This window comes from Misgurnus anguillicaudatus, unplaced genomic scaffold (assembly GCF_027580225.2).
Source record: "Misgurnus anguillicaudatus unplaced genomic scaffold, ASM2758022v2 HiC_scaffold_29, whole genome shotgun sequence".
Taxonomy (NCBI): Eukaryota; Metazoa; Chordata; class Actinopteri; order Cypriniformes; family Cobitidae; genus Misgurnus; species Misgurnus anguillicaudatus.
In genome coordinates, this window is record NW_027395279.1 from 11,938,779 (window position 1) to 11,964,206 (window position 25,428).

Consider the following 25,428-nt stretch of genomic DNA (forward strand, 5'->3'; position numbering starts at 1 on the left):
AAATACAATTCTATTAGTGAAATTTTCAAAACAAACAAGATACAAAATTCTGCATATTTGAACACTTGATCTGATTAACAAACAATTACCATGTAAATAGACCTTATTCTATTATAAAGCAAAACCTTTCCAGTTGCCTAAATACTAGGTTGTAAAATTGAAACATGACTTTCATTACAAAAATGTGTTTTCTCTGTAGGAAGAATTGCTTGAAAAATGTGCTTGGCAATTTTACTATAATTAAAGTTATAAAGTATTTGGATGCTTTGAAGCTCCAACCTATACAAAAACTAACATGTAAGCATTAAATTTAGTCCATACGGTAAATAAAAAATGTCATTCTTCAACATGTCTTTGTTTTGTTAATTGGAAGAAAGTTATAGGTTTGAAATAACAAACAGAAAATGATGATGTTATATAAGAGAAACATACAGTATGGTGGAGAGAAACATGTTTCTAAATGGTCTATAATAGGGTATACAAAAAATTGTGTGATTTTATGTACAGTATTTTTATTCAAGACAAAATCATTTGTAAATCCATTATTTTTTTACCGTTCTCAGCTGGTTTATATCAGTGTAAATATGTGTTACTGTAATTAAATTAAAAAGTGAATTACTTGCAGTTTGTTTAGAGTGGATGTTTGAAATCAACACTGTAAAGAACAAAGAGAAAGAGAACAGAATATTATTATCACATTAGCCCTAAATGGACAAACTGATCTATACAGTGCGTTTCATACCTACGTTGTCTCAAACATGTTTCTGTGCATATTGAAATAGAGGGGTTAGTTGTCGGTTGCAATTTGAAATCTCACCACAAGATGCCGCTTAAATTTACACACAACACCTTTAGAGCTGCAATCTGTACCTTTCGCCTCTCTATCACAACCTCTGTTTGGAAATTCAACAAAATCCAACCCAACAGTTCAACCTTATAGATTTACAAGTTTACCACTGTTTATCATGTAAGATAAGGAGAGAGCTTTAAACACAGATTATCCTGTTTATGCTAACAGATTTTTGATTATTTTTAACTACAAAGTTATAGAGAACATAAATAAAACAAAATTACAGTACTGAATCAATGCACGCACACACGCACACACACGCACACACACACGCACACGCACGCACGCACGCACGCACACACACACACACACACACACACACACACACACACACACACACACACAGGTTTCCATGTTTTGTGGGGACATTCCATAGATGTAATGCACTTTATACTGTACAAACTGTATATTCTATTCCCCTAACCTACCCCATTCCCTAACCCCAACCATCACAGAAACCCTTCTCCTACTTCACATTTTCAAGATACATCATTCTGTTTGAATTATAAGCTTGTTTCCTCATGGGGACATCAAAATGTCCCCACAAGGTCACAAAAACAGTGGTATTCCTGTCTTTGTGGGGACAATTGGTCCCCACAATGTGATAATTACCAGGTACACACACACACACACACACACAACACTGCACAGATAGTTCAAAAAACGAAGCAGTAAATGACTTGATCCTGTAGACAACGTGACAGTAATTGATGTGTAGTTAAATCCATAGAGAGAAGATAATACTCACAGAGAACTAGAGGAAGAGAAATCAACTCCATACTGATCTACTGATGACTGACACTTAAACATAAAACACTTGACACTTGTGAAAAACACTTAACACTTCCTCTATAACAACATGTACCTCCCCTGCATCACAATTTTCGTTTTCAAAACTAGAATTAGTGTGTCGGAAATCATAGTACTGTTATAAGTGAACGTGATAAAAGTGAAAGTGATGTTGTATTGTATTAACCAATGTATGGTAACCTATACTTGGAATGTGGTCTCTGCATTTAAACCATTTGCGGGCGGTTTCCCGGACAGGGATTAGACTAGTCCTAGACTAAATTAAATGTAAGAGGTGTTTTAACTGAAAGTAACTTGCACTGACATTTCTTAAAATACATACAGTTGTGTTCAAAATTATTCAACCCCCCAATGCTGTTAAGGGTTTTAGGGAATTTAGTGTACATTTGTAATTGTATTCAGAATGAAATCCTACAATGACTTCTTAAAGAACCATATGCAACTAAAATGACATCAATTGGTTTTGTAATATAGTAGTAAATGTTTCTTTTGTGAATTCTTCATTGACACAATTATTCAACCCCTTAAAGAACTACCACTCTGAAGAACAGAGGTTCATTGAAGTGTTTTCAATCAGGTATTGAAAACACCTATGGATGTCAGGGAACAGCAATAAAGCCTAATAAGCACCAATTAGGCAGCTTTAAAATGACTGTGATACTCAACTCCTTCTAAACATTTACTGGTGTGGTTACAAACATGGTGAAGTCAAAAGAATGGTCCAGGAAGACAAGAGAAGAGGTGATTAATCTTCACAGGAAGGGCAATGGCTATAAGAAGATTGCAAAGATGTTAAACATACCAAGAGACACCATAGGAAGCATCATTCGCAAATTCAAGGCAAAGGGCACTGTTGAAACGCTTCCTGGTCGTGGCAGAAAAAAGATGCTAACTGCGACTGCTGTGCGCTATCTGAAGCGTAGAGTGGAAAAAAGTCCCCGTGTGACTGCTGAGGAACTGAGAAAAGATTTGTCAGATGTGGGTACTGAAGTTTCTGCTCAGACAATACGGCGCACCCTGCGTACTGAATGCCTCCATGCCAGAACTCCCAGGCGCACCCCCTTGCTGTCTCCAAAGAATAAGAAGAGTCGACTGCAGTATGCCAAAAGTCATGTGGACAATCCACAGAAGTTTTGGGATAGTGTTCTGTGGAAAATTAGAACTGTTTGGGCTCATGGATCAACGCTACACTGTAAAAAATAGCTGTAAAAAAACGGGGAATTTTGGACAGTAATTTACCGTTTCTCATAAATACAGTTGAATACTGTAAATAAACATTAATATGACAAACAAAATAATAACAGCAAGCTACTGTTCAGTCTTACGGGATAATACAGTATTTTTTGGTCTGGTCAGGCATGTCAGACATGTGACGAAGTCATCTGCAACCACAAGTCAAACTGATTTAACTACACTGCTTTTCGGCATTTTATTATACGAGAAGGAAGCAGAATTAAAGACTATCTATCCATTTTCACTCCGATTGTGACCCTACCAGCACTTAGACCGATGACGAATTCACGTGTTTTTACTCCTCGTCTGTATATCAAGGTAAGCACAAACTGAACAGAGTCTATGTTTATAAGTAAAATAATTGACAAAATGTTATATATATTTGCTTATTTTTTAAATATTTCTAAAAACGATTTATTTGATTTTGACATATTTAGGGCAGATTGTTAAACGAATTGGCACTTAGCTATATAATTTAAATACAAATAAAGATGCTAATGTTAATTTGCAATCTAATCAAATGTCTGACTGATGTGCGATTATCTATTGATATTTTTTAAATCTACATAAGGGATTGGGCTCTGTTTTACCATTTGTTTGTATCTTTTTTCAATGTGTGCACTTTTAATCTTTGTACAGCGCCTCGTGAATGTGTTAACATTTAGCCTAGTCCCATTCATTCCTATGGCTCCAAACAGGGATGAATTTAGAAGCCACCAAACACTTTCATGTTTTCCCTATTTAAAGTCTGTTACATGAGTAGTTACACAAGTAAGTTTGGTGGCACAAAATAAAACTTTTGTTTGGAGCCATTGGAATGAATGGGGCTAGGCTAAACGCTAACAAATTCATGAGGCACTGTAAAAGATGAAGTGCACGCATTGAAAAAAGATAGTTCTGTATTAATTCGTCTAAGTTGAGGTAAGAACATAGTAAAATATTGAAAACAGCTAGTCCAAGGCTGATACTGCTGGGAAAGTGTAACAGTAAGGTAGAACAATAAAACAGTAGGCCTATAGAAAAGTCTGTCAGTCTGTCTAAAAAATCTCTTTCTGTAATTAATATCATTAGCTTTTCTAAGTAATGGATTTGTAGCAGTATAATATCTGATAGTTTTTTGGGACATTAACTATAATTGTTGTCTGCATCAGTTGCTGGTGATGAAGTCACATTTGGAGGTTGGATGATCAGCAGTGAAAACAACATCATCTGTGAAGGCAAGATGAAGCTGCGAGGACACTGGAGTTTGTTCAAAGGTAAATCCTCCACTAGCTGTTCAAGAATGTCACATTGCGTTAAATTAGTGTCTCTTTCTTGTTTGTAAATTGACTTTGATTGCATTAGGTCTTTTAAATAGTAAGTCGAAGTTTAAGCTAGCATGTACATATAGACATAACACTGGGTTTAGGCCAAATTTGTTATCATGCTACATGTTTTTGAATAAAGTATTTCTCTCTCATTACTGCCAGAATGGCAACAACCAGAATATTTATACTGTGAATGCAGTTGGTTTTATCTGTCTTCATTGCAATTAATCTTTACTTTTCTCATTGTACTTTGTAGATGCGTAATTGGTGTGAACCCTATAGGGGAACAAAAGCCAGGCAGGTGAAGGTGTCCGAAAGAGACAGGAAAGCTTGTCCAGAAAAACGCAGCAACTGTGAATCCCCATGTGGCCACCCTCATCAAAAACTTCATGGACTTTGAGTGGGGCTTTCACATTGTATTCTGCAATGTTGTGATATTTATGTGACATCACAGCATTATGTTTTATTCAGCCCAGTGTCATTGGTGAGGCAGAAATGGACATTTAAGAATGCACTGAATTTTGTTATATTTAATAAAAACAGTGTTTTATCATCATCCTTTGTTTGAGAATTTTTTTGCAAGCAATTTTAAGTGTTTATTTTTAAATTACATTTTAACAATGCTAGAAAAATCACATTCTACAGTATAAATTACAGCAGGAACCCTAAAATAACAGTATAATGCATCCAAACATCTGACAGTATTATACTGTGCAGCTCCCTTTTTTACAGTACTATCCCGTAATATTTGTACAGTAAAAAACTGTTGTTGTAAATTACAGTAGGTAATCTGTAAAATTACAACTTTATGCTGGCAAATCTAGCTGCCAGTATATTACTGTAATTTAACAGTGATTTTTTTTACAGTGTATGTTTGGAGGAGGAAAAACAAGGCCTATGAAGAAAAGAACACCTTGCCTACTGTGAAGCATGGTGGGGGGTCAATCATGCTTTGGGGCTGTTTTGCTTCTGCAGGTACAGGGAAACTTCAGCGTGTGCAAGGTACCATGAATTCTCTTCAGTACCAGGAGATATTGGATGACAATGTGTTGCAGTCCGTCACAAACCTGAGGCTTGGGAGACGTTGGACCTTTCAACAGGACAATGATCCCAAGCATACCTCCAAATCCACTAGAGCATGGTTGCAGAAAAAAGGCTGGAACATTTTGAAGTGGCCATCGCAGTCACCAGACTTAAATCCGATTGAGAACCTCTGGTGGGACTTAAAGAAAGCAGTTGCAGTGCGCAAGCCTAAGAATGTGACTAAACTGGAGGCTTTTGCCCATGATGAATGGGCGAAGATACCCGTAGATCGCTGCAAGACACTTGTGTCAAGCTATGCTTCACGTTTAAAAGCTGTTTTAACTGTAAAAGGATGTTGTACTAAGTACTAAGATTGAATGTCACTTGGGGGTTGAATAAAACTGATAATGATGTGAGCACAGAAAAGACATTTGTGGTTATTTCATTATAAATGTTATGTTATATTTGTCTGACCTACACATGCCTCTTTGATGTAATTGTAAGCAGGATGACTGAATGATCAAAATCAATGTCAAACCGGCCAAAACAATCAATTTCAGTTGGGGTTGAATAATTTTGAACACAACTGTAAGTGCTCTTGGTTTTGCCACAAAATGCACACAAGTAATGTTTTAGTAAGGTATGTTTGTTAAAACTAGTTAAATTTCATAATTAAACTAATCTCTAGTCCCGTTTTAAGCTAATCCCTGTTCGGGAAACCACCCCATGATGTTTTATTTACCTAGTTTGGGAGGAACTTGTCGAAATAAGCTAACTGATTGTCACCAACTGTCTTTAGCCACTGTAGTCGCAACTATGTGCAACGATACATACCAATATTCCGATACATGGATCAGTACGCTGGCATCAAAAATTAATAAAATTAATTTATTAAATTAATAAACAAGATGCCTCAGACCTCAGCATCAGTACGCAGTCATCGGATAAAATGTCATTGGGCCTCAGATTTAAAAGCATCAGATAAAACAGCCTCGTTCCCGCCCTTTTTTTATCTGTAGGCTATAGCCCTGTTTTCACTGTCCTAAAAACGTGCTGATGTCTGTCTTGTTCTATGAAGTCCCTCCTTCAGAAATACGTATTAAGTTCTGATTGTGTAGTTTGTTTACTGTGTTGTTATTCGATAGCAGCTAAGCTAGCCGTTAGCTTAGCTGGCGACTGACATATTCCTGTGGGTGGAGTTTAGTCAAAAAACTGTTCTAATGATGTCTTTAAAGCAGGAAGTAGAGGCTGTAGTCCAAACCAGCCGTTCGAAAATATATCACCTGGCAGTGAACTTGAGCTTTATCATTTTACAGGTATTATTTATGCTATTATAGCAACATTACACACTAACTAAGTTTGAAAAATGGGATCAGGAAGAACCTGACCTTTCAGCATACACAGTATAGTTTTAATTAACAAAATGAGTACATACTTTTAAGGCATAGTATAAGTAGGTGAACTGACATGCGGCATACATGACGGTTCGACAGTAAATCTACAAATGAAGCGTCACATAAACTAATATAAGCTTGGTTGTGACTTTTTCATACAGCATCAGATGTAAAACAACATTTATTTGTCATTAACTGCACATAATAATGGTGATAGTGTTTGTAAATTAATGGACTAAATCTATTTTTATGAACTGCTGTTTTTAACACATTGGTAAAACCACAGAACTGAAACTAAAACCACACTGAACTTCATCTCCATTAGACCCCTGATGTGTGCTGCTATATATGAACTGTGAACACAGACATCAGTGATGCAGAAGACAATAATAACTATATGTTTTGTTTTATTTGTGCTACAGATATTAATGATACCAGAGATCAAGCTTGTTAAAGAGTGTGATGTTATGTTTTTTATAAGCATTAAGACTTGATTACTGAATTATAAAGCAAGTTAAAAAACTCCCAGACTTACTGAACATTGAAAGAGGAACCCGAGCTTCTGTGTTTCTGGACACCACAATAACTTAAGAGGCTTAGTCATCTAGATTATAGTCAATGTTTATAAGAGAAATAAAGCTGCAAGAGGAAGTAGAAAGAAAACACATAGATGTGTATGAGTATGAAGATCTTGTCACAGTGTGAAGAGACGCTTACACTAGAGCAGGGGTTCAAACTCACGCTCAAACTCATTTTAGGCTCAGGGCTGGATGGTAAATAATGTCACCATGTGAGGGATAATTTTTTTAAACATTAGTGTTAAAATAAAAAAAACTACAAAATAATTAGCAATTAAAGTAAAATAAAATAATTCTATATGTAACTCTGGCCTCTCTGATTAAAATATAAAATAGCAGTTTTTAAGTTGTGCTTTGCCCCGCTGCATGGATGAATCTGAGGTCTGTGATCACCACATTAGAGCGGATCTGTCATTATACAGTACTGTGCAAAAGTCTTAGGCCACCATGCCAGAAATAGATTTGTTGTTTTTGCAATGTTATAGTGATCATATATAATTGTTTCTCAGTCTCTTTATTAGAATACAACCATAAAATACAGGAAATGTGTATAAAGTATTAAAAACTGTATAAAAATGTAAACTGATGTGCCAAGTTTTTAGGATAAACTCCCCTTCCACTTGAGCAATAGCAGGAAACGGCAGGATCTTTCTCTGCTCCAGTATTTAATCTCTTCAGATGTTGAAAAGCCCTCCTGATGTTAACTCTTGTTAGCTTTCACTGTTTTAACATATTATTTCACCAGATGTAATAATGTAATAAACTTACATATTTACACGATGTTTCTTTATAATTTTCGTTTGAAACTTTACAGATTAAACACCACCATCTAGATGGCACACTCCCATCCAGAGCACATGCAAATAAGTAGCCATCTCATCTTGTTTATAAACATGACGTAATCACACAAAGATTAATTACTTTTTCAAACTTTTTTCAGAGAAAAAGACACCATGTCTTAACCCTGGAGAACCCATGGGGTCAAATTTGTTCAATAGAAGAAATGGGTTTTTGGATTCTCATGGGTCTCCAGGGTAAAATTAACAGTTTACAAATTATCAGTATTGTAAGCTTACCATTGTGAATTGGGGGAAGGTAAAGAGAACGTTTTAAACACAGTTTTCCCTACATATTCAATATCATTTTTTTGTTTATTGTAACTGAGAAAATGTTACAGATTGCAATGCATCTTTAACCCTTGTGCATCCTTGAGGACATTTTTGGCTTTTTCAGTTTTGTTTTTTGATAACTTTGCCTGCGTTAATGCTAACTGCATAAAATTTGCCACAGGTGTATTTTTATTGGAATTTTAATATTTCACCTTCATTTCCTTAAAAAAAAATATATTTTCTACTAGGTACACAAAATACTTCCTCTCAGGACCTTTTGGACAAAAATGTCCCCATTGAAACCCATTAAAACTGCAATTTTTAATCCCGGTGCCATTCAACTATAAACTGATGCAATCTTTGTTAACAGGCTTTCATTCTGTTGGCAAGGCTTAAAAATTTAAATTTGTTCAATTTTTTACCAGATGGTGCCATTTTTTTTAGGTTTGGCATATAAAGCAAATTATCGCTTTGTTGTTTTCGGCTCATGCATATTATAGAGCCAATTAGATATATTATGAAGCTATAATGTGTGGGTGTGTTGGTATGGATGTCAGAGTGTGGTTTGTATGTGTGTACTGAAAATTTTATGTGTATGTGTGTGTGTGTACCTGGTAATTATCACGTTGTGGTGACCAATTAGTACGGAGCCCTTCTGATGACATGGTAAAACTTTTTTTTAAAATCGTGGCCACGAATTAGCAATTTGTTCCCACGAATTATTAAATCGTGCGCACGTTTTAGTAATTCGTTCCCTCGTTAAGCTAAATCGTGCGCACAATTTAGTAATTCGTTCCCTTGATTAAGTTAAATCGTGCCCACATTTTATTAACTGGTTCCCTCGATTAAGTTAAATCGTGCCCACGTTTTATGAATAAGTGCCCAGAATTTCATTTAAACCATCGGAATAGTGACGCTTATCGCAGCTCAATGCATTAATACATTGCTATTAAGTATAAAATTCATACACCATAGGCTCGTGTATATATACCGTTTTATTCCTTCCCAGAATTTCATAAAAAATATTGGGACATAACGTGAGCTAACGCATTGATACAGTGCTATATAAGAATCAAATTCATACATCTTGGGTCTTAAACCGTTTTATTCATTCCTGCCCGGAATAATAAAAAATAAACCATCGGGGCATTAACATGACGCTTAACGCATAAATACAGTATGTAAAGATCAAGATTGATCTATATACCTTATTAATGAGCCATATTTCATATACAGTTTTATTAATTCCTGTGCAGAATAAAAAAAACTTAACACAACCGACATTAACATGACGCTTAATGCAAAATCACTTTATTAATAAGTCACATAGTCCGTTTTATTTATTCCTGCACAGAATTAAAAAACATATTGGGACATTAACGTGAGCTGGCTCATGATACAGTGCTATAAGGATCAAATTCATACACCTTGGGTCTTATACAGTTTTATTAATTCGTGCCCAGTAGGCCATTAAAAAGTAGGGACATTAATGTGACGCCTAACGCATTAATACAGTCAGGGGCGGAGTGGGACCAAAAAATCTATCGGGAAATTCCGTATACCACCGGCCCTCCGTGGTAAAAAAAAAGGTCTTGTATTTAAACTAGGGTATACAAATCGTAATCAATCTGCAAAAAAAAAAATACATTTTCATAAGTATAATAAAATCATTAAATCATGGATAATTTTCCTAAATGAGTAACTATACAAAATTATACCTGTTCGAAAGACGGAGTTGCGCACCTGTCAATCAGCTATTACATAACAGAGCCAGGCCAGAGATGAACGTGTTCATGAATAATGTGTGCATCTTTGAATAACTTTAAATATAATTTTGTCATATAAAGTTTTGATAGATAATAACGTTTTTTCCACTGTTATTGCTCATTTACCTCAGAGTTTATTTCAGTTATTTTGCTGTTTTTCCGGTAATAATAATACAATTTACATGCCAATCCTGCTTCCTTGTCTTTTTATTAATTTCATTATGTTGTTATTTGAAGTTGTGTGGATATTTATTGCCATATAAGACGTTCATTGCTGTTATATACTCTCGACTAATATTTAAATCATATGCTGAATAATGTGTGCATCTTTGAATAACTGCAATAATACAGTTCCTTTGAAAATAATTTGTGTCAAAGTTTTGAGAAATAATAATGTTGTGAGTATATATATTGCCATATTGCAGTTGAATACTCTCGTTTATAATATGAAAATCACTTAGTAGAAAATATATAATGTGATACTGCAAAGTTACCCTTCTTATTTGTATTTATAATATAGCCATATGGAGACAAACCTTTGCAAATGTGCTGATTTGATCCATTCATGTACTGACCACCAAGCTAGAGATTTTAAACATCCTTAATCCACACTTTTCATCAAATAGTCTATCTGCTTGATGGATCAATCCGACCGCATATGTACTGCAATAAACAAGCATTGAGCGGCGCGGCTTTTTACATCAAAGGCCGACAGGCTATGCCATTTGGGGAGGAGCCGTTCAATGATCCCCATATATTTTTAAAAAATCCCTATGGTTGGACCTGCCGAACAGGTTGAGCACTTTTATGTTAAGCAAAGAGGCTGCACAGTTTGACCAGCGATGCTAATGCATGCTAATGCATTAAATACAGTAAAAGATCAAAATCAGTATTAATAAGTCATATACATATTCTGTTTTATTTATTCCTGCCCATATATTGTCCCAACATATTGGGACATTACCGTGACGCAGGAATTAATTAAACTAAATAATTCAGGGGCTTAAATATCACTAAAATAAAATAACTTAATAAAATCTCTTTATGTCACTTGGGTGATTTTTTAGTTGGACAAACCAAAATAAATGACAAAATTAATTACTGCGTCACGTTAATGTCCCAATATGTTTTTTAATTCTGTGCAGGAATATGTGACTTATTAATAAAGTGATTTTGATCTTAAAAGCACTGTATTTAATGCATTAGCATGCATTAAGCGTCATGTTAATGTCCTAAAGGTTGTGTTAAGGTTTTTTTTATTCTGCACAGGAATTAATAAAACTGTATATGAAGTATGGCTCATTAATAAGGTATATAGATTAATCTTGATCTTTCAATAGCACTGTATTTATGCATATTTTATGAAATTCTGTGAAGGAGTTAATAAACTGTATTTATACAGAAGCCATAAGGTGTATGAATTTTATACTTAATAGCAATGTATTAATGCATTGAGCTGCAATAAGCGTCACTATTCCGATGATTTTAATGAAATTCTTGGCAGGAATTTATAAAACTGCATTAAGTATGCGTCATTAATAATGGCTAGAGTGAATTTGATCTTGTTAGCGTTGTGTTAATGTCCAGGGCTGCGTTTCCCGATAACGTTCTCCCTTAGCGCGCTACGAAGACTCTTAAGTTAAACCTTAACTACAGGTTTACCTTTTCTAGGCGTGTTTCCCGAACTGTACCTTAGCGGGTTTCTTAAGGTATACTTTCTTACGTACGACGTTACCAGGTGCTGTCCATGGCGATGGTGCTGAATAGGTTGATATCGATTGCTCGACAATCAATTGTTCACTTTATGTAATAGGTACTTCGCTGTGTTACGAGAGAGCGGTGTTATTTATTAAAGAAACATTTCAGAAATAGTTCAAGTTACATTTATTAGGAATATCTGGTAAAAATATTTCAAATGGCAAACAACTAAATATAAACCTTGTATATTTTATTTTATATCAAACCCATGCAAAACTCGCAACTTCATGTCCAAAAGTATAATGCATAAACTGCTTCAATGCATCCATTATTCCTTCACCTTAAAGGATAATTTATATTAGGGGTTCCCAATAAATGCGTTGCACAGGGAAATAAGGTGGGTCGTGCAAGTCACCTGGCTTGGCATTACACTTAAAATGTAGAAAAACAAATTGTTGTTCATTAGTTCACGCGTTTATGTGTTTGGACACTGCGCAAGCAGCGCGTTTACAATGCGGATAACGCTTAATGGACGCATTTCTGGAGCCGCGCCTGTCTGTTAACCTTAAATATAACATAACATATATATTATATGATATATAAATATATAGTATGATTGTTTTAGGTTTAAGCTTTGATTAGTTTTAATGTGGAAAATTTGTTGACCTTATACAAGCAATTATCAAGTGGAGCATTTTCTTTTTAATGTTTATAAAGAATATGGCATGCAGTTGCCTCAAAGTTATAAAACATTTAAAAAACTTCGATGCAAAGTCGAATTAACATCAATAATAATATTTAGGAAAATCAACAATTATGATTTCGTGATGAATGTGCTCCCGTGTGGCATGCAATTTTTTAAACTTGATTTGTTTTATTTGTAGCTAAAATAGCCGGTAAACTAAAGATTTAACGGATATGAAATGCACAAATAAAATAGTAAGATTCGCTGTGTAGCTTCCTGCCATAGTTTCACCAACTCCTCCACCCAAAATCTTTTTTTAATAGTTTCTTTAGCCTGTAATAATAGTTCACAGCTGATGTTCCTTTAGAAAAAAAATATTAAAAATCTAACAACCATCAGTGTAATAATGTCTAATTATGTGAATGTTTTATTCTTTAAATAAATAAAAAATGCCTAATTTAACACGGAGTGTACTTCAACTTTTTTTTAAACAGATATTTAGTTATATAGACTGCAATCTACACAAGCTTTTATCACAGTCATGGCCCCTAGCGGAGTCAAGTGGGATAAGGTATAGCTAAGAGTGCTCCAGACCAACCTTCCGAACGAACGACTTACAGAAGTGATACGTAACTAAGAACGTTTCGGGAAACACGTATTAACGATAAGGTACAGCTTAAGGTACAAATTAAGAACGACGTAGAGCTAAGAAGGTTTCGGGGAACGCAGCCCTGATGGTTTAAATGAAATTCTGGGCACTAATTCATAAAACGTGGCCACGATTTAGCTTAAACGAGGGAACGAATTACTAAATCGTGCGCACGATTTAGCTTAAACGAGGGAACGAATTACTAAATCGTGCGCACGATTTCCCTTAAACGAGGGAACGAATTACTAAAACGTGCGCACGATTTAATAATTCGTGGGAACGAATTGCTAATTCGTGGCCACGATTTAAAAAAAAAGTTTTACCATGTCATCAGAAGGGCTCCGTAATAGTGCCCACAAAGATAGGAATACCAGTATTTTTGTGACCTTGTGGGGACATTTTGAGTGGTGCTTGATGATTGACCTTTGAAATGCTGGGATCTGTTAAGAAGATAAAAGATGTTACTTTACTAAATGATCTGACTTACAATTCTGACAATGAAACAAACACACTTCACAGAGTAACAAGAACCATAAAGATTAGAAAACCACATCCACAATATCATAGCAACCATCTTACAACAGCCAGAAAACACATAGCAACTCACTAAAAGTCGAATAGCAACCACAACAACGTGACAAAAAGTTTCCCACACAAAAGTTTCAGTGACATCTGGACAGCAGAATATAATGAAAAAAATGACAGAAAAGTTTTCAGGTATCATTAAAATAAACAAATGTTGATTGTGAATCAAACTGAGTATTGTGAGGAGAAACTGAGAGATGAAGAAGCTGCTGGAGTTCATCATCATCATCCTCTATAAATTTACAATAATCTAGTTCATGACTGTTTGTTGTAAGCTGATACAAAGAAATAAATGAGGAAAAGCAAACTTCTTACCTTCTTAAAGGGAAATAAATGTGTTGACTAGCAAACGTTTTATCAGATTAAGGACTCAGTGAAACAATGCACAAGAGGAACCACAGTGACCCCTCGTGTGTGGAAGTCAAATAACATCTTCACTTTACAAGCATCCAATAATATATTGCTGCAGTAGAGCAGGCTGCAGTTTCAATAAAGCAGTTTTAATCTAAGACCCGGATGACATCCCCATAATTGGAGAGCTGAAAAACTTTGCAACCAATGGAGTGTTTCCACCAAATACTAACAACTCATTAAAGGTTTATTCAAAAAGTAGCCTACTACTTTTGTTGTTTTATGCAACTTATGCAAGAGCTCCATGTTGAGCTATACATTCATTTATTAATCATTATAAATAAGCTCATTATCAGGTAAAGTAAAGATTGAATAATATGCTATGGCAATCTTAACCAGTTATTTCAAAGGGTGGAAAGAAGACACAAGAATGACTCTAATTCAAGATAAGATATGCATTTAATAGAAAAATCTAAAACAATAGACAGACAACTATGCAACAACAATAAGAATATTACAACACTAAAACAAAATTAAAATATAGACAAAAAAAATCAACCCTATTTTGCCCATTTTCTCTTGTATCACATTCAAACACATATCAATAATAAAGGGATTAACTCCAGAATTCATTTGTGATTGACACTCATTGTTATTGACTGCAGTTATTCAGTTTGTGAATGTGTTATTGAGAGATCACTGACTGATGCTTCCCTGCACTTACAACACATTCATATCAGATTGTTTCATTTTCTCTTACTGCATTCTGCAACTGATTTTCAACAGATGAGTGAGGAACTGTTAAATACAGACAAAAACAATTATTGACATTAACTGGATGTTAGATGTTGCTTTAGACACAATAGTAAATATAACAACCTGAAAAATCAGTCAGAAGTTTCACCTCTCAGTCTACAGCATTTGAAAACTGTCGCTAACAAATATGGACAAACTGGTTGCCAGCAGAAAAGTGATCATGTTGAAACCAAACATCTCCACGTGAGAAGCACCTGAAAGATGAACAGATGTTATAATGCAGTAAATCACTTCAAATAATTTCAATGCAGCGCAACGCAAGTGTCTTTTGCTAGTTTCAACTCTAGTTTGTCTCAACTCTAATGTCACTGCATGACCTTTCATTTAAAAAATCAGTTAGCTCGAAATCTGAGGGGGAACGGCAGGTGCAGTTTGAATGGACATGATGCTTCTGCTCACATATGTTGGAATCTTACTAATTTCTTCGAGTTTGAAACGGGGCGGTCCCAACCAGGTCATGAATCACAGGCGGTAAGTAAAACAGCATCAAATGTCTGTTATATGCCATTGTGTTTTTCTGAAAACGATCGGTAGAGCTGATCAGTCTTTTATAAATCTGATAAAACTAAAGACTCTTTGGAGATATGAAGAATGCAGTACTACTTTATACACAGTAAAATTTATTTATTTATTTATTTATTTGAGCAGTAGCTATTCTGCTCAAAAGGAGTAGGCAGAAGCAAAAAGCTTATAAACGCCCTCCCCAAAAATTAATATTACAGTAATACAAAGATCATAATACAAAACAACACAACCACAATACAACATCAAACAAAACAAATCAAACAATATACAATCAGACAAAATTTATATACACTTGCAATGTCCAATAATAACAATACTCCTAATGATAAACGCGTTCTTCTTCTTTATACCTTTTAAAAATCTTTTGTTTGTATTTATATTTAAATAGATTAATATTTGGACAACATTTCATCTCCATCTCCAAATTATTCCACTGTCGCACCCCATTAACTGTAAGGCTAAAACTTTTCAAGGTTGTACTATGTTTTTGCATCCTAAAATTCATTTCATCACGTAATACATAACCACCAGTGCGTTCTTGGAACCTTCTTTGTATATGGCTTGGTAACAATTTGTGCCTTGCTTTATATAGCATCTGTACTGATTGAAACTCAACAATGTCATAAAACTTCATGATCTTAGATTTTAAAAATAATGAGTTTGTATGGTCCAAGAACCCAACTTTGTGAATTACTCGGATAACTCTTTTTTGCAACATTACTATTGGTTTTAATGTACTTTTATAAGTACTACCCCATACCACAGAGCAGTAATGTAAATAAGGCAAAATCAGAGAACAATATAAAGTATGCAAAGCTTTGGTATTTAAAATATGCTTTACTTTTGCAATTACCGAAATGCTTCTTGAAATTTTAATACTTACATATTTAATATGAGAGTTCCAAGTAATTCTATCATCTATAATAACTCCAAGGAATTTAATTTCATGCACCCGCTCTATAACAACGTCCTCTATCTGAATTACTTCCTGAGCATTAGAATTACCAGGTCCGAATATCATCATTTTGCTTTTTCCCAGATTTAATGATATTTTATTTTCTTTGAACCACTTATTAACACGTTTGAGTTCCAAAGTAACTATTTGACACAGTTGTTTTAAGTCGTTTCCAGACGCAAAAATATTTGTATCATCTGCAAACAAAATAAATCTAAGTATTTGAGATGTTTTACAAATATCATTTATATACATGTTAAACAATTTTGGGCCCAGTATTGAACCTTGAGGCAAACCACACACGATTTCTTGATAACTTGATTGATAGTCTCCTATTTTCACATATTGTTTTCTATTTTCCAAATAACTGATCATCCACTGTAATGCGACTCCTCTAATTCCATAATGTTCTAGCTTATTAATTAAAATATCGTAATTTATTGTGTCAAATGCCTTACTTAGGTCAATAAATAATCCTATTGCATATTTCTTGTTATCTACAGCATTAGTTATTTCATCAATTGTATCAAAGAGTGCATGCGACGTTGAACAATTATTCCTAAAACCAAACTGATTATCTGAGAGTAATTTATTTCTTTCAATAAAACTACTAAGTCTAGAATTAAAAACCTTCTCTAATATTTTTGAAAATTGCGGTAAAAGTGAAATCGGCCTATAATTAGTAAAGAGATGCTTATCTCCTGCCTTAAACAAAGGAATCACTTTTGCTATTTTCATACCTTCAGGAAATTGGCCAGTTTGCAATGATAAGTTACAAATGAATGTTAACGGCTTACTAATACTTTCAATAACACTTTTTAAGGTCTTCATATCCATATCATAATGATCTGTCGAGGTTTTATTTTTGCACCCTCTAACAATGTCCAATATCTCATTTTCCTCAACAGGTATAAGAAACAGCGTTTTAGGATTTGTATCTATTAAATCACAATTGTATCTCTCAACATTTGCAATATTTGCAGCAAGGTTTGGGCCAACATCTACAAAGAATTTGTTAAACCTATCAACTACTGTATTCATATTGTTTATAGTTTTATCCTCATCTCTAAAATATTGTGGGTAATTAATCATTCCAGATTTATTTCTAATTAAATTATTTAAAATATTCCATAAGCCTTTACTATTATTCTTATTGCTATCTAACAATTTATTATAATAATCCTGTTTACATTTTCTTATGATACCAGTCAATTTATTTTTGTATTTCTTGTATTTATCCTCCGCTTCTTTTGATCTATATTTTATAAAATTTCTGTAAAGTGATTTTTTTTTTTTACAAGCATTCAACAATCCCTTAGACATCCACTCATTTTCTTTGCACTTTCTTTTTTTACAGTATTTTTTTATTGGACAATTTTTATCATAAATTTTTTGAAATATTCGCATAAACTCATCGTATGCCTTATTAGTATCATTTTCTCTATATACACTACTCCAATCCTGCATTAGTAATTCTTTTTTAAGTGCTTCAGTAGTTTTCTCTGTTTTTACCCTTCTAAACCAATACATAGTATCCTCTTCATTTTTTTGAAATTCATTTTTATTTAATACAAAAACTGGAAGGTGATCAGTGATATCATTTATCATTAGTCCGCTGACTGTATTACTTTCTATGTCATTGGAAAAAATATTATCAATCAAAGTCGCGCTATGGTTTGTAATTCTACTCGGTTTCGTTATTAGAGGAAACAAGCCTATACTAAATAGAGTATTAACAAATTCGTCAGTCTTTTTATGTTTATTTGGGTTAAGCAGATCGATGTTAAGAACACCCCCAACAAACATGAGTTTCTGATTTAAATGTGAAAAGTGTTCCTCCATCCACCTATTAAACACATCTATATTACACAGCAAAAATCACCAGCGTTAAATCTACACTGCTAGTGTATACTGTATATGGGTATAACCACCAGGTCTGGTACAGTACATTTAACACGGGTGATTTTGCTGTGTAGTTTCTCAAGATTAACATGAGATAAGCAGAAACAGTGGGTTATGAGAGCTTTAATTTCATACGAAAACACATTTCTGTGTGTACTGGAAAAGTTATAAATAGCTTTAGAAAAAAGAAAATTTTATATTATTAAAAACTATCCAACATCATGTGTCTTAAAACATCTGTGGGTTTTATATGCATCTTATTTCATCATTAAAATGTATTGTGTATTTAATGTGTTAATAATCTGGCCTCTCTATGAAATATCTTACAAGTTAAAACCTGAAAAATCTAATTAGTCATTGTGTGTTAAACCTGACTTTATATTGTGGATGATGATGAAAAGAGATAAACAGACTCACCCGATACTGTCAGTGTAACTGCATCACTGATGTGTGAGTATCGTAATCCATTGATATCATGTCCCCTACAGGTGTAGTTTCCAGTGTCAGACTCAGTAACAGATCTGATTGTGTAACGCTGGAGTTTATTCTGCTGGATGATTGAATCTTTATACCAGCTGTACTGCCAGCTGCTGACTCCTCCTATATTGATGACACATGTGAGATTGACAGTTGTTCCTCTGTATACATCTTCACCAGGCCGAACAGACACTTGAGGTGTTGGTCTTTCTGTACAATCACAAACAATTCACACATATAAATGTAATTACTTAATTGCAAAAATATTTGCTGCATTATATGACAGGTTTTAACATCTGTAATTGCAATCACCACTTGTTCAGTGTTTTAGAAAATAATGGTCATGACACAATTTAATACTACAGTTTGTACTGCAAATTAATTTCAAAGTGAATAAATGGTGAACCACCTCTGATGTCAACATCCAATCAGAGCACAGTTTACTGAAACTGTAAACGTGTAGAAATATGCCATAAACATTCATGGTTTTAAAGATATTTTGGAGCATCTAATCCCACCCTTAACTTACACTAACTTCTCCTCACAACCATATAAAACACTCATGTTTGACAAAAAAAAACAATATAAAATTATATTGCAAGCCCAGGGTTTCTTGCAGAATATGTGTTAATTAAGGTGGTAAAATAGCTTTGGAACAATATGCATTTATGTGTAAAGCACTATACAAACGCTCAAACATATTGAACATAAACTCCGGCCTTCTTTCATTTAAAGGGCAAGTTCGGTATTTTACACTGAAAGCCCTGTTTTCAGATTGTTTATGATGAAATAGAAATTTCGACATCTGCGGCTGCCACGAGAATTTTCGAGTGTTTGTTGTTTCACCTCCCACCTCTACAATGGGTTTATAGGTGCACTGGAACAATCCTTCCTAAAATGCATTAAACTTTCGTTTACAAAGACGTGAAACTCACCTAGTGGTCAGGAGTGTTCACTGATATGCTCATACAAAAATCGCTGCAAAAGATGCTTTCCAACTGGTGTTTTAGCGTCTGTTGTAAACTTGTGGACCTATTTTTCCAAACGCCTCACACCCGTACATTCTTCCGCTTAGAGCTTGAATAATAGACACTCCAGCCCAGTTGGTGGCGATAATCCACCTTTGCCAATTGTAAGAATACAAATAAGGTTCCCGGTGCGGAGTAATACCATACCTCACAGCACATCTAATACAAGTCAATGGAGTTGGCAAAAACTACGATAAAACCTGTTGGAATGCGTATTTTGCAGCGATTTTTGTGTGAGCATATCAGTGAACACCCCTGACCACTCGGCGAGTTTCACGTCTTTGTAAACGAAAGTTTAATGCATTTTAGGAAGGATTGTTTCAGTGCACCTATACAGCCATTGTAGAGGTGGGAGGTGAAACAAGAAACACCTGAAAATTCTCAGGGCAGCCGGATATGTCGAAATTTCAGTCAAAACCGTTCTATTTCATCATAAACAATCTGAAAACAGGGCTTTAAGTGTAAAATACCGAACTTGTCCTTTAATTGGATAGAATGCTTTGCAGCTCTGTGATGTGATTGGGTGGAATTCGCATTTGTCTTAAGAAACACTGACTTCTCAAAAGTTAAAATTCTTGCTCAGTCGTGTAATTCGATTCCATCCATTGATGAGGCTAGCAAGGCCTTCATACAACTTCAGCCAATAAGTATAACATTTAATAACTCCTATTTAAAATGTATTGGGAATTTCTGCTACATTTTAGTACTACTGCACTTTATTCTTTATAGTCAGATCATCATATTTGTCAGTTTGTGTGGTTTGCAGCCTTTGTTGTTGGCACAACCGTTATGTGAGTAAAGGAGTTTAACACCAAAGTCTTATGCAAACCGACGACAGGTCATTGCAGTTAAAAAAAAAAAAAAACTCACACGTGGTGGTAATGTGGCCAGGGATGCAAAAGGAAGCCTTATAATTTTTATAACATTTATAATTCACTTGGGCCACATGGTTTTCTGAATACTTATGCCGCGTTCCACGCAACCTGTAACCTGTGTTTTAGCAACCTTCTACCCATGAAAGTGCACTGGAACGGCAGTCAAACCCGTGACTTCCCGTCGTTGCAGTCAAATGAAAAAAATGTTATGTGTCTAAAACAATAAGTATGTCGTGAAAGTATATCGACGCATGGACATGTTAAGGTGACGTAAATTCCTTGCGCTCAGGTAGTTTGGCGTGACTTGCCTGGAACGCTACAAAGTCGTGAGTCGTGGTTTGAAGTCATAATTTATGCGCTCAAAAAACTGCCTGGAACGCAGCATTACATCTGATCATTCAGTTCTGAACACTAAAAGTTTTTTCATCTTTTGTAGATTGCAACAAAGGTGGTGGAATTTTTTTTCTGGACAGAATCCTTGAAACCCTTTCCATTCGTCCTGGGAAACATGCAGCAGATCTCTCAATCTTTTGTAATTATTAATGGCAAGCTCTGGAACAAAGCACACTACTTGCTGCTGTTGATGGTGTATGTTTTAAGTCTGGGGCAACCTTCTGGTGTCTCTGATGGAGCCAATACGGAAGTGACTTAAACTGCAATTTAGCCAAGATGGTGACAACATGCACCGCCTACTTTAAGCTTCAAAGTTCTCTTAAATTATTAAAATGTTAGGTTTTTTCAACAACCCAGCCTGCTATATAGATGACAGGATTATGACACCCTAACTCTGTTTTGTTTTACACTGCACACCTTGGGCACTGAAATGTGGAGTTAATTTTGCATTAGGAAAAATGATGTGAGAACCCCGCTTTTAAACCACAAGTGTCAAACAGTCCTCTTCCTGGAGTTTAAAACAAACAAAACCTGGGGTTAAAGGCGGAGTCCACGATGTTTGAAAAACGCGTTGGAAAAGGAGACGGGCCGACTACCAAAACACACGTATAGCCAATCAAATCAAATCAAATGCCGGGTTGCGTATGTGTGGGGCAGGTCTATCAACAGAAGGTCCAGATTCTATTGGGGTAGGGGCGTGTTTGTTTAGGTGATTTCAAATATCAACATTGGCTTTCAAACATCATGGACTCCGCCTTTAAGCCCTAATGTATCTCTGATATTTAACACAATATGTTTCTGTCTTTATTTCTCTATTTTACAACAACATTAACACTTACCTTTAACAGTGAGATGAACAGATGAGCTTGATAGTGAAGTCTTTAGTCGTCCGTGTATCACTGCACTACACCTGAACTCATCCTGATCAGATTCAGTAACTCCAATGATAGTGATAGAGTCTCCTTTTACAGTGTAATTCTCAAAGTTTAACACTGCAGTTGTGTTTTTATACCACACATATCTCCAGTTTAATGATCTGTACTGATTCTCTATCTCACACTTCAGAGTGACTGTCTCTCCAATGATCACAGGACTGTATGGTGTTACACTCACTGTAGCTCTGGGTAAAGCTGAGGAAGAAGAAAAATAAGTTATAGCTCATCACAGATCTGTTGTGTTAAATCAGAAACCTGAATTTTCAAGAAATTTTAAATTTTGCATAAAATGATGCCATTTGTTGTTGACATTTCTGAAGGATAATATAAAAAGAAATATTTTAATTTAAATCAAAAAGGGATTTTTTTCAGAAGTCAATGAACAAATAATCCAGCACACTTGAATTTATGTTGCTCTACATACGTCATTTGGTATAATTGAAACGATTGGCTATGAGCTATGTACAGAGGGATTTGATAGACATTCATAGCGCCCAATAAACGATTCTGGGCATTCGTAAACCAGGCCTCAAATACAAGAAAATTAGCATGTGGTTCCCAGACCATGTCTCATTCTCTATGAGACGGGTCTGGTGTAAGCCAGGCTAATTTTACACAGTTATACAAAGCCAAACAATCTGTGCTTTGATCTTTTTCTTTCACTGTCAGAAAATGATCACATGTGAATTTGTGAAAAGTTTTGACGTGTTTTCATAAACTGGACTACGAGTTTTTGGAAGCATGATACATTTCAACCAAATCCATCTTGTCAGAGGCGCGGGAAGATATTTTCGGTAGGGGGTGCGGGGGGGGGGGGGGTTATGGAACGTAGAGTTATAGAATTCTAATGTTGTTCACAAGCTCTGTATTCTGCAGACCACTCTACCTATGTCTTCTTTTAAAATAATCACTCCCCCTTCCCATCCATAAAGTAGCCTACAGCTGAGCTGACGGGGCATACAAACTATTTAGCCTATTGCAACATAGTAGAGATTCTCTGTCCAGGACGTTATTTTCCGCTACTATCCTCAGGCCGAGCCGATATAAGCATATTTTTAATCATTACTTTATTAGCCCAATTGGGGAGAAAGCTATGCCATATAATCAGAAATATTATATATAGACTATATTTATGCCAAAGTAACAAATGTCTTCAAAAAGTTACACAAATTACAAATGACAAAATGATTTGTAAAAGTTACAAAATGCAACGCGAGTCAGGTGCGGAGTCTCCTCTGGCACGCATCACGCACCGGTCATGCTGTGCGGTATGGTGGAGCTTAAGTGCAACATGGAGTTTGAAGATGTAAAGAAAAAGAAAAACAGGGGAATTAACTTTGAGCAAGTTTGGAGGAAAGTCGGAGGTATGGAACCAGTTTATGTACACATATGCATTCTCACTGGTCCCAGTAGTACGCCTTTTTTGTTGTCCTTTGGTTAAGTTTTTAATATTTCTAAACTCTAACATAATAACTTTATTGACATTACTCGAGTTAAGGCGATTAGTGGACCTTTCAATTCACGGGTTTCATTTAATTCTATTTTTACACGTAAATGTAATATTTGTGTCTTTAAGTTTTATTTCACTTTGCCATGCCTCCTGCGGTGTAAAAATAAGATATTTTTCGACTTTAAAATTCAAAAATCATATCCTAAATTGTCGGAATATATTCCAAATGGATTCATTTGAATTTCTAGACGTTTAACATTAAAATCGATGCATGGGAATAATTTATATTATTTTTTTGAAATACCTTTTAAATGTCGCATGCATGTTTCTTATTGTACATATATAATTTAGTTCCTTTTACGTTGTTTTAATCATTTAATTCAACCGTTTATACGTTCATTCAATAAAGCACATGTTCTGTAACATTTACAAGTGCGTTAAAAACCGCAAAACAATTTGGCTATATTTTTAAATATTTTTGAAAAGATGACGAACTAGAAAATCGTTTACTGAACCTAGCTTAGCTTGGACGCATTTTTCCATCGGAATATGTTTAAAATATCAAAATGGGCCAACATATTTTGATTAAAATATATTCTAAAACCATGCTAAATTATTTTAAGTAGACCTTCTCATATAGGCCAACCACACTCCACAGTTCATTCTTGTTCGTTTTATATGTGTTTCATTGTTGCATGCACACCTTTTTACGCAAGCAAACTAAAATGTTATTCATATAGTGCGACCATTGTAAATCAATGCGAATCATTGTAAAAATGTATTAGCAATACATGCCTTAATAACTAGTCCTCGGGAATTTTGCGTTCTGTGATTGAAAAAAAATCAAAATTTCTCTTTTGGGACATTGCAAAGCTGATAGATAAACTCATTCGGCGTTCAGTATGTGGCTGTAAGTGTGCGTGCTTGTGTGTTATGCTTATGCCTATTACAGCGTATCGGCTGAATGCAATCACGTCATCAAGACAGAATCTGATAGAATCTGGCTAATACACACTGAAATAAATTAAATCATTTTAAAATTACTAAAATTATCCCTCTCTTCATCACACACCCAAAACAAAAATGTCTTTGTACAGAAACAAACCAAAATCAAGAGATATTTATATTATATTTTTTATATTATATTTATATTTTATTGTCATCGCAGTTTTAAATCTCTGCCACCAGGGGGTGCTGCAGCACCTGCAGCACCCCCACTTCCCGCGCCCCTGCATCTTGTTGTCCCAGATAAAAAAATATTGGTAATAAGCATGAATGAAAAAACTACTAAAACATTTTGAAATTATATTGCAAAAAACTGGAAGACGAATACAAAGTTATCAAAATAGAAAATCATGTTTTCCTTCTTTATATTAATTTATAAAGTTTATTTTCTCTCTGATATTTTCTGCTCATATTTTCAGTTTTTGTATGCCTATGATCTTTATCTCTTGCTCTTATTTCCTCATTCTGCGCTTGCTTTTCCAAAAAACTGTTATTAGAGTTTTATGTAAATCAGGATGGGCTTTAGAGTCACCATTGGTCCACTAGTTTTAGATTGACAGCTCCTACTCTAGCCAATAAGCCGAAGAAGGAATTGAAGACACTCTCTCCGTCTAATGGCTGCTGATCCATTTTAATTTGGATTTTAGTCTGAAGTGATTATAAAAAGATTTCTTGAAGGGCTGTATCCGTCCACATGGATTGAAGAGCATTTCAAAAACATGTTTCAAATTTACACTGTAAAAATAAGCTGTAATTATGCGGCTGGTTGCCAGTAACTTACTGTAGAACAGTGGTTCTCAATCCTGGTCCTGAAAGCTCACTGCTCTGCACATTTTGAATCTCTCCATTATTTAACACAGCTGATTCATATCATCAGCTGAGATCTCATTGAATTGAAATGAGTCTGTCAGATAAGAGAGAGATACAAAATGTGCAGAGCAATGAGCCTCCAGGACCAGGATTGAGAACCACTGCTGTAAAAAAGAAAGACTGAAAATGTTCATTTAACGTTGAACAAACTGTTCTATG

At 34.9% G+C, this 25,428-nt stretch overlaps 1 protein-coding gene and 1 long non-coding RNA gene across 5 annotated transcripts in view; one reads left to right on the forward strand and one right to left on the reverse strand.

Annotated features, from left to right (window-relative positions):
• Positions 1-25,428, reverse strand: part of LOC141362787 (obscurin-like) — a 537,091-nt gene that overhangs the window by 440,145 nt on the left and 71,518 nt on the right. Inside the window, exons 14-17 of one of the 4 annotated variants that reach the window (XM_073865031.1) lie at positions 21,849-22,139; positions 18,654-18,923; positions 14,943-15,048; positions 14,443-14,836 (exon numbers count right to left, since the gene is read on the reverse strand). In XM_073865031.1, the coding sequence (XP_073721132.1) occupies positions 14,951-15,048; positions 18,654-18,923; positions 21,849-22,139 (659 nt within the window). In that variant the 3' untranslated portion in view covers positions 14,443-14,836; positions 14,943-14,950. Of the gene's footprint in view, positions 1-14,442; positions 14,837-14,917; positions 15,049-18,653; positions 18,924-21,848; positions 22,140-25,428 lie in introns of those variants that run through there. The other 3 variants (XM_073865029.1, XM_073865032.1, XM_073865030.1) reach the window with 3 other exon arrangements.
• Positions 2,845-4,756, forward strand: LOC129450610 (uncharacterized). The gene is made up of 3 exons (XR_012368379.1): positions 2,845-3,211; positions 4,045-4,149; positions 4,457-4,756. It is a non-coding gene; the product is annotated as an uncharacterized lncRNA (long non-coding RNA).